At 40.5% G+C, this 16,102-nt stretch overlaps 1 protein-coding gene and 1 pseudogene across 1 annotated transcript in view; both read right to left on the bottom strand.

Annotated features, from left to right (window-relative positions):
- The window catches only part of CLIC4 (chloride intracellular channel 4), an 86,876-nt gene that overhangs the window by 22,017 nt on the left and 48,757 nt on the right, over positions 1-16,102 (bottom strand). The window contains exon 3 of the mRNA XM_053576133.1: positions 5,945-6,070. Coding sequence (XP_053432108.1) covers positions 5,945-6,070 — 126 coding nt within the window. The remainder of the gene's footprint in view (positions 1-5,944; positions 6,071-16,102) is intronic.
- Positions 2,828-5,914, bottom strand: LOC128574982 (voltage-dependent anion-selective channel protein 1-like; annotated as a pseudogene).

The following is a 16,102-nucleotide window of genomic DNA, read 5'->3' as shown; positions in this document are numbered from 1 at the left end:
TTTCCCTCCTACCCTTGTCTTTAAACTTGAGCTAGCCTTAAAAAAAAAAAAAAAAAAAAAAAAAATTTTTTTTAGACAGAGTCTCACTCTGTGCCCTGGGTAGAGTGCCATGACATCCTAGGTCACAGCAACCTCAAACTCTTGGGCTCACATGATCCTCTTGCCTCAGACTCTTGAGTAGCTAAGACTGCTGGCAGTGGCCACAACGCCTGGATGATTTTTGTATTTTTAGTAGAGATAGTCTCTCTTTAGCTCAGGCTGATCTTGAACTCCTGAGCTCAGGCGATCCACCACCTCCACCTCCCAAATTGCTAGGATTGTTATAGGCATGAGCCACCACGCCGGGCCTGGCCTTAACCCTCTGCACTCGGATGTCGAGTGTGACGACACGGTTAGCATCAGTAGCAGCTCGTACATGAATGTTTCAAAAAAAATTAAAATTACTCTTTGAACGTATCAATAATTTGAAATATAAAAAAATCCAAATAAATAAGTTTGTATGAAAAGAAACTCCAGTTTTTTATTCTACTGCCGCGCTTTGTAAAATCTGGGGTATTTAAAAAATTAAATCCCGAGTAGAATAAAGGAATCAAGAAAAAAGCAAGCAAGTGCAAAGGGTTACATTTTTTGCTCACTAAAGCATAATCCCAACTATGGACGTAACATTTTGCCTCTTTCATAAAAGCTAAACACAACGAAATGAAAGGTGGAAGGCAGAAAAGTGAGAAAACACAGACTTTTGAAGTCATATTGAGGTGGCTTCAAAAGTACCCCAGATCTGCCACCACTAATTGTGGAACCATAGACAAATTATTTGAATTACTGAAGTTACTACATAAAGTCTGTGTGAAGATTAACTGAGATAACCCACAAACTCATCCATAAGCACTGTGCATAGCACACAGTAACAGCAGGAGCACTGGCAGCATCAAAAATCCCTTCCAGTAGGCCAGGCGCAATGGCTCACGCCTGTAACCCTAGCACCTTGGGAGGCTGAGGCGGGTGGATTGCTTGAGCTCAGGAGTTTAAGATAAGCCTAAGCCAGAGTAAGACCCCGTCCTCTTAAAAAACAACAACAACCAAAAAATAAATAAATAAACTCTCCTACATAAAGGGAATTATTTTTTTAAGACAAGAGTCTTGCTTTGTTGCCCTCTGTAGACTGCTGTAGCATCACAGCTCACAGCAACCTCAAACTCTTGGGCTCAAGTGATTCTCTTGCCTCGGCTTCCCAAGGAGCTGGGACTTACAGGTACTCACTACAATGCTGGGCTACTTTTGAGAGACAGGGTCTTGCTCTTGCTCAGGCTGGTCTCAAACCAGTGAGTTCAAGCAATCTGCCCACCTTGACTTCCCAGAGTGCTGGTATTACAAGCATGTATGAAGTGAAATTTTAAAACTTTAAATCCTGAAGAGAGTTTCTAAATAAACTACAACACAAAAAGAGAACACCCCTATGGAGAATTTTAGCATGTGGTGAACACTCAGTTAAATACTTCCAAGTACCTAAACTGAAAGAAAAGACCAGCTCTAGCTATGGTATCTCTATAAATATGCTCAAATAAAACAGGGCAGAATGTATTTTTGTTGTACGAGACTGAGAATATGAGAAAATATCTGTTTGAAGCGGTATAGGTGTTAGCACACTGATTTAGAAACATAAAATACACTAGGAAGAATTTACACAATAAGGACTTCATTAGATCCTTCTCCTGGAAACTAGAAAAAAAAGAAAGAAAAGTAAGTACTTCAGATGATGCTTTAAAAAATAAAGTTTCCTTCACAGAGAATGAATAAGTCATTCAAATTGTTTCTCTATAATTTAACGTTGATACAATGATTTATAGTAACATGAGAGGAAGGTCACTGTCAATTAGCGTCTGAGAACAAGTTGACAGATAAGGAACTTTGTCAGAGTTGACAGACTGTTAAGAATAAAAGGGGATCTAGTTGGTCCAGTGATGCCACAATCTTTCAAAAGTGATTCCCACTAAGTTGAATGCATGTTCGTGACAGCCCTTTACTGATGAATGTGAAGTTTCAATTTATATTTTGCAAAGATCCTAGTTTTGATTTACTGGTATTCTAATTATATGCCTGGCCTGGAGGAAAAACGTCAAGATAAAGCTTCATTAACGTTGGTCTGGAGATACATTACTGAAGACGAAAGAAAGGATGGCTAGGAATCCAGGAAAACAGAGATAAAAGAAGTTTCAGGCTCTTAGAAGCACAGGAAGGAAGGCAGAGGACAGACTTTTAGAATTAGTATTAAAAAAAAAAAGATTAAGGAAATAAAATTTTAGACTTAGCACAAGATTGCTAACTAGAGGGCAATTCTGCTCAACAGAATGATGGGCTCATTGTAAGCATACTTCTAGCAGCCTTCCTGCTGCCTTCCCCAACCCTGCACAACAGGCTTCAGCCACTTCACTGGGTCCCCAAAAGAAAGACTATTCAAAATGACTCTTCTGCTCTGGAATGAGCAGTGATCCATTGATCCGCTGTTCCCGTGTCTCTTTCCCTCTCTTCAAGCCTCTCTAGTCCCAGAGACACAATATTGAAATTAGGCCAATTAACAACCCTATGAGGGCATTAAGTGTTCAAGTGAAGGAGGATTCACAAGTTTTGTCACTTTTTTTTTCCTTTTTTCAAGACAGAGTTTCACTTTGCCGCCCTCGATAGAGTGCCGTGGCGTCACACAGCTCACAGCAACCTCCAACTCCTGGGCTTAGGTGATTCTCTTGCCTCAGCCTCCCAAGTAGCTGGGACTACAGGCGCCCGCCACAATGCTTGGCTATTTTTTGTTGCAGTTTGGCTGGGGCTGGGTTTGAACCCACCACCCTCGGTATATGAGGCCGGTGCCCTACTCACTGAGCCACAGGTGCTGCCCCTGTCTTGTCACTTTAAATTGAAAGCTAGAAATGATTAAGCACAGAAGGAAGGCAACCCAACCTCCCTGATCAATCAGTAACCATCAACACCAAGGCAGAACCCTTCACCATCTAAAAGATGATGACTCCCTGGAGATTCAGATAATTTTCTAGGAATAAAGTATTTTTTAGACATATTGTTACTGCACACTTAATAGACTACAGACAGGATAAAGATAAATTTATAGGCACTGAGAAAGCAAAAAGTTTGTGTCACTCACTCCATTGTGATACTCATGGTATTGCAGTGGTCTAGAACACGCCTGTAATGTCTCCGAGGTATGCCTGTAATTGTTTTATTGTTTTTCCAATATTTTATTCAAGTTTTATTTTAAGCAATGTTAATTACAGAATTTGAAGGCGGAGGATCTAATTCCACACAAAATGGAAGACTCTAAAATATACCCATTAAACCGCTAAAAAAAAAAAATAAATTGAGTGGTGAGAATACAACAGAAGTCCAGTTTAGACTGGACTAAAGTGTTGTTACCACGTGATTACAATCACTCAGACTTCCCAGGTTATAGCTAGGGATCCTAGAAGCTATTCCATACTCCGGTGCAAGAGCGAAAAACCACAACACAAGAAGGAATTAAGTCCTGAATTATTGGCTTCACCACATCCGCTCTCTCCATCCCAAAATGGCACGAAAGAAACAGCTACCACAGCTACCACACCTTGCAGACCTTTTGGTGTAAAAGAAGTGAAGATAGACTGAGTGGGAAACAGGTCATGAAGATTTGTCTAAAAAAGTCCCTTTGGGGTGAGTTTGTACATATCATCAAGCAATAAGCCTCTCATTGGTTAGGAAACCAAGGTTCAATTCAAGAAGTCACAATTTCATTCATTTACTCAGTATGAATTTACAAAGCATCTACACATAAGCAGCTTTCACTTGCAGCCATTGCTAGATAAAAAAGAAACCTGGCATCTCTAAAGAAGCCACCAAGTTCCCCTCAAGTCTACAGCTGAGATCTTTTTTTGGAATCAAGTTTCTTCCGTACCTCTGAAAGGGTAACACCTTTCCTTTTTTTTTTTTTTGGAGACAGGGTTTCACTAAGTCGCGCTCAGTAGAGTGCCATGATATCACAGCTCACAGCAACCTCAAACTCTTGGGCTTAAGTGATTCTCTTGCCTCAGCCTCCCAGTAGCTGGGACTACAGGCACCCGCCACAACACCTGGCTATTTTTTTGCTGTCATTGATTTTCGGCAGACCTGGGCTGGATTTGAACCCACCAGCCCCGGTGCATGTGGCCAGCGCCCTGACCACAGCCGCCGAGCCTGAAAGGGTAACAGTTTAAAGCTGAATCATCTTTAACCTGGAGGTCTAACACAATATTGAGCAATACTTGCATCCCAGATATACGACATTAAAAGATTACACTAAGGGTGGCGCCTGTAGCTCAAAGGAGTAGGGCGCCAGCCCCATATACCAGAGGTGGCAGGTTCAAATCCGGCCCTGGCCAAAAAATGCAAAAAAAAAAAAAAAAGATTACACTAGATTCTGAAGGTAGCTATGCTGCAAAATAGTTTAAAATTAAACCAGTGTACAGTATTCATTTATACTTGAAATCCCGATCCTAGACCAAGCTTGTGGCCACTTGCATTGACATTCTTGCCACCCAGCAGAGCTGACAGTGTCAGTTTGATACCTGACTTTAGGGTCTAAATGTATCCTAACCTATCAGACTGGAGTTGTGCACTTTAGCTGAGAAGCAGGTGTCAGGGTCGAGCTGGCACTTTGCTGCTATTCCAAAGCAAGTGTTAATGTCTCCTGCTGTTCACGTAAGATTGACAGAGGTCTCCAACTTCTTGTTCACCTTCCAGTAAATGGAGCCACCAAACTCTGTCCTATCATTCATATTAGTGTGAAGCTGGAATTCACTGGTCTTATAGCCAACTGCAAAGTACTTTGGGTCACTTGGGACTTTGCTGTCTCAAAATTCATCTGGTGGCCAGCCAGCCCTCATAACCCAGCACCAGAGTACCCCGCATGGAGGGCCTCATAGTCCAAGTGTTCCGCTTCTCCAGCAACATCAAGCCATATTGGGTCCAGACTGCTTTTCGCTTTGGTGGTCTCAGTGTTGGCTGAGCCTGAGCTTGTAAATTCCAATCCATTCTCAGATTGTTCCTAAATCAAGTTTTATTAAGCCAAATCCACAGCCCTGGGTGAAGACATCCCTGGCAGACTTGCCAAGATCAGCATACGTCGGAGTCGGGGGCACAGCCATAGCCTGCTCAGAGGCTGGTGGGCGGAACCAAGAGGAGGGGAGCCCCTGTAATTTAGAACCCTCTAACCCAATAATCCCATTCCTTGTAAATATATCTCCGTGTGGAGGAGAGTAAACGTCAAGTTAACTAGCAAGAAAGGTTTGGGTCAGAGGAAAAGAAACATCCATTTGCAGGATAATGAAACTAGAAAAGCCTAATGCATTGAACCTATGTCAGGATTATAATGCGATGCAAAACTGCCTATTTGCAATTTAGGTAATTTTCATTACAGTATTGGCAAGACCTGGATATCTGGAACACCTCAAGAAATTAAGTCAATAAAAACTCTGAAACCCAGGGACACAGTCTGAAAAGTCAATTCCCTTGAATCGTATCTTTAGAAAGTTACCTTTAAAATGGACTGAGAGCAAATCCCACAGCAACTTGCTCCCCACTGCTGCTCAGACACTCGGGCCGCCTCCAGCGGGAGTGTGTCCTCCTCCAGCCCTTCTTCTGCCTAAACTTCTCTCTCAGTTTGGGGTCCACAGCCTGCAAATAACCAGTCTTTCCTGACCTACAGCACAGAGTCCCGCCTTTTTAGTATGGCTTATTGACCTAGCCAGAAATAACTTTCATAACTATAGCAATAACTGTAAGAAACTGAGAAGGGAGTCCTAGTTGATCCAATTAATGCTGTGAGAATTTAATTTAAATAACATCAGAAGAAAGGTCTCTGAGGACACATAAGACAAAGCTTCAGAGAGGTGGCAGTATTTCCATATGTATTTTCTTTAATACTCACTTGGGAGGGCATAAGACTTCTTCAAGAAATTCCTCAATCTTATTTACATCCGTTTTAACTTCACTGTTGAAAGTTATAAATGGTGGGTGGGTCCCGGGAGCCAAGTTCTGCAGGTCTGCAGGCTTCCTGTTAGGCAAAACAGTGGTCAAAATCAGATTACTTTTTAACCTAACTAAAAAGGCAACAATACATTAAATTCTCAGAGTGGTTCTACATTTTAAAGCCTATAAAAACGAATGAGAAACAGTATTTTTTCCAGTATAATAGCTCCAACAGCATTCTAGTCTACATAATTTATGGTAAGAATTAAGTAATTGATTTAATTACTTTATTATAATTCTTAAGTAATTAAGTAATTCTTAAGAATTAATTTAATTACTTAGCTATTATAATTCTTACCATGAATTAACAGTATTCCAGTCTACATAATTTATGCTAAGAATTAAGTCTTTGATTTTTTAACCAAAAAACAAAGTTCTTCATTCTTATTCCAAATTTAACTATGGTGCTTATTGGAAATGGTGGTAGGACGAAGAGGAGGGGGAACAACTAGGAAGTCAGTCTCTGGTCTAAACTCTTACACCAACTAATTATGCAAAGATGGGTAAATCATAACTTCTCCAGGACTTCATTATTTTGGCAAAATAAAAAAAGAGCAGTTGATTCCCGCAATCATTTTCAACTGTAAGATTTAAAAGTCTGGCATTACCTCTTTTTCATTTTCATAAAGTCCAAACTTAATAAGGAAAAAGATCAGCAGATTATGTATCAAAATAACTTCAGTCTATTAAAGATAGCATCACCAAAGGCAAAAGGCAACAAAATATATAGTGAGTCACAAAGGCTTGAAACCTGTATTACCTAAGGCTTTGTTCAAAAAGTCATCAGAAATCAAGCAGGTATGCATCAAAAGAAACTGATAAGAGATATTTATAGACAAGTGAATACATGGGGAAAATATTAAATAGCACAATTTTCAAAGGAATTCAAAACTAAACAACCTTCCTCCTATTAATCAGGAAAAACTGAAAATACTACATAACACTGTTAAAATGGTAAAAATTATTATGCTTACAATAATAGCAAGAAATATTGTTACTACTCGGTTAAAAAGCAAAATGAGGGCCGGCTGTGGGCCTCTATAATCTATAACCCTAGAACTCTGAGAGGCTGAGGCAGGAGGATCGCTTGAGGCCAGGAGTTCGAGATTAGCCTGAGACTCTGTCTCTGCAAAAAAAAAAAACAGAAAAAAGTAGCCAGGCACATTGGTACATGTCTACAGTCCCAATTACTTAGGAGGCTGAGGCAGTAGGATCTCTTGGGCCTAAGAGTGAGGATGCAGTGAGGTGTGATGATACCACTGCACTCTAGCTGGAGTGACAACAAGACTGCCTTTCCCTCACCCCCCAAAAAAATAAACTTTTGTAAAAGGGAAAATGAGGCTTGGCACCTGTAGCTCAGCAGCTAGGGCCCTGGCCACATACACTGGAGCTGGCAGGTTTGAACCCAGCCCAGACCTGCCAAACAACAATGACAACTACAACCAAAAAATAGCCAGGCATTGTGGTGGGTACCCAGCTATTTGGGAGACTGAGGCAAGAGAATTGCTTAAGCCCAAGAGTTTGAGGTTGCTGTGAGCTATGATGCCACAGCACTCTACCAAGGGCAACATAGTGAGACTGTGTCTCAAAAAAAAAAGGCAAAATGAGCCAGTTCATGTTGCACTGGAGAGCGTACTGGACTTCTAGCCAAACCTAGTGTGGTTATTCAAAAAGCACAATGGTTCCCCCAAGCCTGCCAATGAATTTTAGAATCAATAAGTGAGATGACCAGATATGGGGTGCCTCCTAATGATAAAATATGAAGCGTATAGCATCATGAAGTATTCCCACCAAAAAAAAAGTTGACCATGTTGTGGCGGGCGCCTGTAGTCCCAGCTGCTTGGGAGGCTGAGGCAAGAGAATCGCTTAAGCCCAGGAGTTGGAGGTTGCTGTGAGCTGTGTGAGGCCATGACACTCTACCGAGGGCCATGAAGTGAGACTCTGTCTCTACAAAAAAAAAAAAAAAAAGTTGACCATGAACCTAATCAAGCCCCTGGGGCAGCTGTTTCTCAAATTGTGATCCAGACGACCCTTTGACTAGATGGTCCACAGAGTCAAAACAATTCTCATAACACTAAGACATCATCTGCCTTTTTCACATTCTCTCATGTACATACATTGGAATTTCCCAAATTTACGTAGCTACCTGGCACATGATTTCAAAGGTAATGAATACAGAAGCCTAGTCTATTACGGCAGACATGGAAGATGTGCAAAAATATAAAACAAGGCCATGTCTCTGGTTTTCTTGTTTTGGGAAATATAGCTATTTTCCTTTTAAAGTATCTTTTTATAACAAGTAATAGGTTCGTTATTGTTCCATTTCATTGAATTAGTAAATAAATATTTTTTAGTTTCTCAGCTTTAATTTTTTTTTTAATTATTATTTATTTGGATAGAATACCATGGCATCATAGCTCACAGCAACCTCAGTCTCTTGGGCTCAAGCATTCCTTTTGCATCAGCCACCTGAGTAGCTGGGACTACAGGTGCCTGCCACAATCCCTGGCTATTTTTAGAAACACAGTCTTACTCTTGCTCAGGCTGGTCTCAAACTCCTCAGTTTAGGCAATCCACCTGCCTCAGCCTCCGAGAGTGCTAGGATTACAGGTGTGAGCCACCGTGCCCGGCCATCGGCTTTAATTTCTAACACAGTAAAATTGGTAGATGTAACTCACATAACTGAAAATTCTTTGAGGTATTCAATAATTTAAGAGTACAAAGGGGTGCCAAGACCAAAAAGTTCATTTACAAGTAATGGGGCTGCTGGAAGACAAAGTTATGTGATACCACAAGGATGTAATCAGCTAAATTCTGGCTTTGAGACAATCTACAGTTCAAGTGACTAGATTTTTACAAGTCGGTGGAATGAGGAAAAAAGCCGTAAGTGGGGGGGCTGTTGTAGATTTAGAAAAATATAGGTGATGTAACAACCAAATATAAGTAGAAATTATTTGGATTGTGATCTGAACAATCCAGCCAAAGATAAAAAGATACTTTAGAGGGCGGCGCCTGTGGCTCAGTGAGTAGGGCGCCGGCCCCATATACCGAGGGTGGCGGGTTCAAACCCAGCCCCGGCCAAACTGCAACCAAAAAATAGCCGGGCGTTGTGGCGGGCGCCTGTAGTCCCAGCTGCTTGGGAGGCTGAGGCAAGAGAATCGTGTAGGCCCAAGAGTTAGAGGTTGCTGTGAGCCGTGTGACGCCACGGCACTCTACCAAGGGCGGTACAGTGAGACTCTGTCTCTACAAAAAAAAAAAAAAAAGAATTTTCAATTGTAAACTCCAAAATCTACACTGAGCCCAGGCTTTCAATTTCCCCTGGTCTTACTCATTCATATTCCCACTCTGGTTCCATCTTTCACTTTAGGTTTAGAGAGTACCTCCTCTTTCCATGACTCCTTTCCAAAGGCTTGTCATCTGATTAACCCTCTTTTCTTACTTGAAGCCTTCCTTTTACCTAAGTTCTAGAATCTATCTCTTTTTCAAATCAAAGAAAAATAAGACATATCTCTCATCTTCTGTAAGAACCTAAGTTCCAAAAGAGGGACTTTTTAGGTAAAAATCTGACTTGATTTTCAACTCTGATTCTTTTTATATTTTTCCTTTCTTGATACAGGTTTTGTTCTGCTGCCCGAGCTAGGGTATCATCATAGCTCACTACAACCTTAAATTCCTGAGCTCAAGCAATCCTCCTGCCTCAGCCTCCCAAGTAGCTGGGACTACACCCAGCTAATTTTTTAATTTTTTTCAAACAGACAAGGTCTCACTCTTGCCCAGGCGCATCCTGATCTCCTGGCCTCAAGCCACCCTCTTTTTTTTTTTTTTTTTGGTTGCAGTTCAGCCGGGGCCGGGTTTGAACCCACCACCCTCAGTATATGGGGCCAATGCCTTACCGACTGAGCCACAGGCGCCGCCCAAGCCACCCTCTTCTAATCTTAATTTCATTGGTTCCTTTTGGTTATTCCTTTTTACTCATCATCCAGACCACCTGTTCTTCTCTGCACATTACAGGGTCCAGCATGTCCTAGGACCACAGTCATCTCTAGTCAAGTCATCCAGTCATATTCTCCACTCACAATTCACACTGGTTCCTCCTCAACTCAGGAAGATCTTGTATATACTCAATAATCTAGAAACCCTAACAGTTCAGGATTTATATATTTATTTTCAAATCTTAACATTGTAAAGTTTAAGAAGTTAAACAAACAACAATAAAAAAAAAAAAAAACAGAAAGAACAGTATCTCAAAGCAAGCAGGGCTAATAAGATTTGTATGAAATACGCCAGAAAAAGAGAACAAACAACACACACGTCTCCGATGGGGTTATGCCAGTGATGAGTAAGAAAGTTCTTTTAATCTTCTCATACACGAATCCTGATCACCTGGAAAACAATTTTCTCATTCCAAAGTCATTAAAAAAAAATCCGAGCGGCACCTGTGCCCAGTGGGTAAGGCCGGCCCCCTATACCTAGGGTGGTGGGTTCAAACCAGCCCCGGGCAAACTGCAACAAAAAAATAGCTGGGCCTTGTGGTGAGCGCCTGTGGTCCCAGCTACTTGGGAGGCTGAGGCAAGAGAATCGCATAAGGCCAGGAGCTGGAGGTTGCTGTGAGCTGTGATGCCACTGCACTCTACCGAGGGCAACAAAGTGAAACTCTGTCTCTTAAAAAAAAAAAAAAAAAAATCCACCAACATTTTTATAACAAATAGTCAATTAAAGGCCTAAGTGTAAAGTCATAATATAAGTCTGTCTTTCATATTTTTTCGTGAATACAGTAGAATCACATAAAGGGAAAGAAAGGTCCCAATGTTTTAAAATAATGGGGGCAGGAAGGATAGCTATTACATCTATCAATAATTTTTAAAGCTTTTAAGCTATCCAAACACAAATATTTATTAAAGGAGGGATAAGGCTAGCATAGTAGAGAACAAGGAACCAAAGACTGAATTAAATTTTTCTGAATTAAAAGTCTCACATTAGGCTCGGCGCCCATAGCTCAGTGAGTAGGACACCGACCACATACACCGAAGCTGGTGTGTTCGAGCCCGGCCCGGGCCTGCCAAACGACAATGATAACTGCAACCCAAAAATAGCCAGGTGGTGTGGTGGGCGCATGTAGACCCAGCTACTGGAGGGGCTGGGGCAAGAGAATCGCTGAAGCCCAAGAGTTGGAGGTTGCTGTGAGCTGTGATGCCACAGGACTCTACTGAGAGTGACATAGTGAGACTTTGTCTCAAAAAAAGAAAAAAAAAAAGAAGTCTCACATTAAATATCTCTGCCATTCATCAGCTACATGACTAAGTACACCACCTACTCTGAGTCTGGATTTCTTCATCTGTACTACCCTGTTTCCCCGAAAATAAGACAGTGCCCCATTTTAAGGTGTGCTCCCAAAGATGCGCTAGGTCTTATTTTCAGGAGACGTCTTATCTTTCATGTAAGTGGGTCTTATTTTCGGAGGATGTCTTACTTTCGGGAAAACAGGGTAGGGAGATAAGACTTGCTCTGCCTATACGTTTCTCTCACTAAAGTATCAAAAGAATGGAAAAGTAAATATCCAATGCACTCCATACTAATATGAAATCAATATATAAACTATTACATGCTCATAAGAACAATAAAACACAAATATAGTCTAGTATGGGGATGGGGGAGGGGAGGGAGGACAATTGGCAGAAGGAGGGAGGGCATGAGGCGGGATCATGCACCTTGTGAGGGTGTATAACATGCCCCCTGGGTGAGGGGCTCTTCTAGAAATGAAACTTTACCCTGGAAGGGAGAACAATGTAAACTAAAAATTGTACCCTCATATTAATTTGAAAAAAAAAAGAGAGAAAAAAGACTTGCTCTGCCTATAATGATCAAATCAAACAATATAAGTGAAAGTTAAAAGTATGCAAATGAAAGTCATTACTTTCAGTGTCACAAATAAAGCATTATGCAAGAGATAAGACTGCCAATGTTAACTTTAATAGAGCTGATGGTTCGTAATTGATTGTCTAGCATTAACTGATCAGTAATAATGAAATCTGATTAACTTAGAAGCATACATACAACCAAGGGAAGTGAAGTCAGGTATTTGATTAACAATTTTCCATTAATATTGGTGATTAGTAAATAGTCCAATTTGTAGACTTCGAATAAATGGACATGTTCTAAGCAGTGAGGTGATTCAATTACAAGCTACCTATCAACCAAATGGAATCTAAGATCCTTTAACTTCTAGTCCTCACCTGGTACTCAGGTGTTCTATTTGACCCACAAAGAGGCTCGTTTTACAGATGTTTCACAGCAACTTAACACTGCAGGAACTGCAGTTTGAGATAAATGAAACTGAACCGACAGGCAATGGCTAAAAATTTCAGGACACCTTTGCTTACATCATAAAAGGCCTTCAATAAATAGTCAACAATTCATTCATGCAACTCAAATATTTCTCTTAAGTGATATTTAGAAAAAGCTAACAACTGGGCGGCGCCTGTGGCTCAAGGAGTAGGGCGCCGGTCCCATATGCTGGAGGTGGCGAGTTCAAACCCAGCCCTGGCCAAAAAAATCACCAAAAAAAAAAGAAAAAGCTAATAACTGCACAGAACTCATATCCTGAAATAGGGGTGCAGATACCCTTCAGTGCTTTGGGGTTTTTTACTTCTAGCCTTCCTTATTACAGTAGTCTTCTAGATGAAATAAGTTATGCTGTTCTCTCCCATTTTGTTTCTAGATGAAGAAAAGCAAATAAAGAGAAACAAGAAACAGAAAGAGGAAAGGAGGAACCTTACAGGAGCTGAATTTTTTTTTTTTTTTGGTTGCAGTTGTCATTGTTGTTTAGCAGGCCCGGGCCAGGCTCGAACCTGCCAGCCTCAGTGTATGTGACTGGCACCCTACCCACTGAGCTACAGGCACCAAACAGAAAGCTACTATTTTAAGCAACTTAAGTAGCTTAATTTCAATTAAGAACTAATTCGGTACACTTCCAACAACTGGAGGAAGCTGAGCCGGTGGTTCAGTTCCAGCTGCATGGTATAAAATGAGCACAAGCACAGCTATAGGACATTGGGGCTGGCTCTTGAAGATGACCTATCTGTAACAAATTGACCTGCTAAATGTAGAAAGAAAAATTAAGTACATAGAACTTACCTTTTAAATTGAATTCCTTTTTGAAGGTGCTGATTTTCGAGGCATAAAATTAATTTGCACATATCAAGAGAATACTGGACACTATGTAAGCACATAATCAGAAAATAACCCCACCAGTTAACACTACAGAATCCTTTGTTTCAAAATACTTTACTACTGTTGATCATTCTTTTTTGTTGTTGTTGTTGTTGTTGTTGAAGTTTTTGGCCGGGGCCGGGTTTGAACCCTCCACCTCTGGTATATGTGACCAGCGCCCTACTCTTAATCATTCTTTACTACTAGATTTGCTATATTCTGGCTTGACTATTTTAGTCTCTAAATGAATGAATTAATTGGGGATTCACCAAAACTCATACACCAAGATTCCTAGTTACCAAATTTATCTGTTTGCCCCAACCAGTTTAAAGATTTTGCTTAAATGTGGTAAACTGCTAATCTCAGTCTACTGTAATGTCAATGTGTGGAACAGTATTTTAAAATCAAGTAGATTTCTATTGTCTATAAGATTTAGCATGATCTGTTTTTTGACATTATCTTTTACTTTTATTTATAAATATTAGTTGTCTATTTTTTGATACTTAAAAAAAATAGTAAGAAGTTAATTGATGACTCCATACTGAATCTCAGAGTCAAAGCATTTTATAATAGACAAACTCTTATTTGACAATGTGAATGTTACTTTCTTTGCATTATTATTATTATTGCTCAATATTTCGATGTGGCAATTGTCTGATTCCTTTCCTGAATGTATTTATGTTCGTTCATTCTTCACAAGGTTTTTGTTTCTAGTCCTTATCTTAAACATTGTTATTGTTATTAAATTTCAAGTCTTTTTAATTTTGTGAAGGCAAAAAAAATGGTAACCTAACACGTGTATATGTGAAAATAAAAAAATAAAACAAAATAGCACCCTTGAAAAGACTTCAAATATAGCTTCTGTAACATATTTTAAAAACACAGTTTAAAAGTAAGATTATACTGATAAGAGGTTTAGAAAAATATTCACTAATAATTTTTCTAGTCCCATCCTTAGTGGCCTCAACAGGAGATCCCCTTTGAAATCACCTTGAAAAAAACATGTGGCATGTGGCGAAGTTCTCCCTCTCTGCCTGCCTCTCCCCACCCCCACCCGCTCAAATTCACACACACACAGGATATGTGTGTGATTCAGAACGCATTCATAAAACACATTCATCTTGAAGTGTAGGACTGTTCTAATAAGGGCTTCAGTAGTGCATGTCAACTTCACAAAAGAAGAGAAATGGGAGTCTGCGCTTTCCTGACTGGCAAGCAGCAGGAAATGGGTCATTTCTTTGGAGGCAGGACCTCCGCCTTTCCCTTTAGTCTCTGTCATGTCTCATTCAAGCAGCTGCTACTGAAGATCTACCTGGAAATGCAAATGATTTCTCATTCTACTGAGGACTGTTTTCAGAAGGGTGGAACCACAGAGGCATGAAAATGAAAATAAAACAATCTGAAGACTCTGTCTGGGGAGTCAGATTTTCTTCTGAGTTTTCAAATGCCTTTTAAGCTATGCAGAAGTATTGGTTTCACAGTTCCATCATAACATTTTATACTATCAATATTGTTAAAATTTAAACTCTCACAATAATGTTCAAAGCTTTCTGTCCTTACGGTGGTAATCTCTGCGTAGGTCTGATTCACATAATATATTACACATGGTATGTTTACATTTGGAACAGAAGGAAGTCACTAGTGACACTGCAAAGAATGAGACAGTTTCAATGTTGAAGGTGGAAATGGGAATGGAAACATACATTTCCTTTTTTTTTTTTTTGTAGAGACAGAGTCTCACTTCATGGCCTTCGGTAGAGTGCCATGGCATCACACAGCTCACAGCAACCTCCAACTCCTGGGCTTAAGCGATTCTCTTGCCTCAGCCTCCCAAGTAGCTGGGACTACAGGCGCCCGCCACAATGCCCGGCTATTTTTTTTTTTTTTTTTGGTTGCAGTTTGGCCGGGGCCGGGTTTGAACCCTCCACCCTCGGCATATGGGGCCGGCGCCTTACCGACTGAGCCACAGGCGCTATAAGCAGTCTTCTCCAATACATTTATCTTGCAGAGAACGCCATAGAGAAAGGATTTTATTCACTGATAACGCAGCAGATACAGCTCCTTACAATAAAAAGCTCTTGGCTTAAAGTTATCATTTTTATCCCCATTTTTCAAAACCAGAGAAGTTTATCCCAACAGGTGTGTGACAACATAGGGCTGCACTCGGTTACCTCCCAGTCACCGTCTCAGTGTTTCTCTCTCTTTATAGGTAGACTTTTCTTCTTTGCCTTCCCTTTGCCTACCTCTCAAGCTCATCTGTGGCACTGACAGATTTAACTAAAGTCCAAGTGTGCTCTCAAATGCTAAGCTCTGAGTTAGGAACTTCTAGGCATAATGAAGATGGTAAAAGTCTTCACCTAAAGACCGTGATTACTGCAATGAACCTGTCCACCAGAAAGTATGGTACAACAATGAATTCTAGTCAATAAAAGATCTGAAAATAGTTTGAAAATAGTAAGAAGTGGTGCCCCGAACAGCATCTAGCATTTAGATGACAGTGAGGAAATGTTCCACTTTCCCCAAGGAAGATGAGGCAGCTTGCCTGCAGTCCCAGTGGTCTCTACCCTTGATACTTTCTATTACACCACGGTTGCTCCCCATTTGATGGCATCTTTATACCCCCAATTTTTAAATTTTCACCTACACTTAACCTGAAACTTTTGTTCAAATAGTGACTGATGTAAGTCTTTCTGAAGCCTGGGCATTTTTTTTATCTACAAGTTCTTTAATACAACTGCAGCATGAACAGAAAATTAAGTTTGGAAAGCTACAGCACCAAGGCTGCACAGGCAGGAAGCTAACGGGAGATTGTTCAAAGGTTCACAAGAGGCACCTGAGAACGACCAGC

Source organism: Nycticebus coucang, chromosome 22 (genome assembly GCF_027406575.1).
Source record: "Nycticebus coucang isolate mNycCou1 chromosome 22, mNycCou1.pri, whole genome shotgun sequence".
Taxonomy (NCBI): domain Eukaryota; kingdom Metazoa; phylum Chordata; class Mammalia; order Primates; family Lorisidae; genus Nycticebus; species Nycticebus coucang.
The sequence above is the reverse complement of the archived record's forward strand: the minus strand, read 5'-3'. Positions and strand labels throughout refer to the sequence as shown.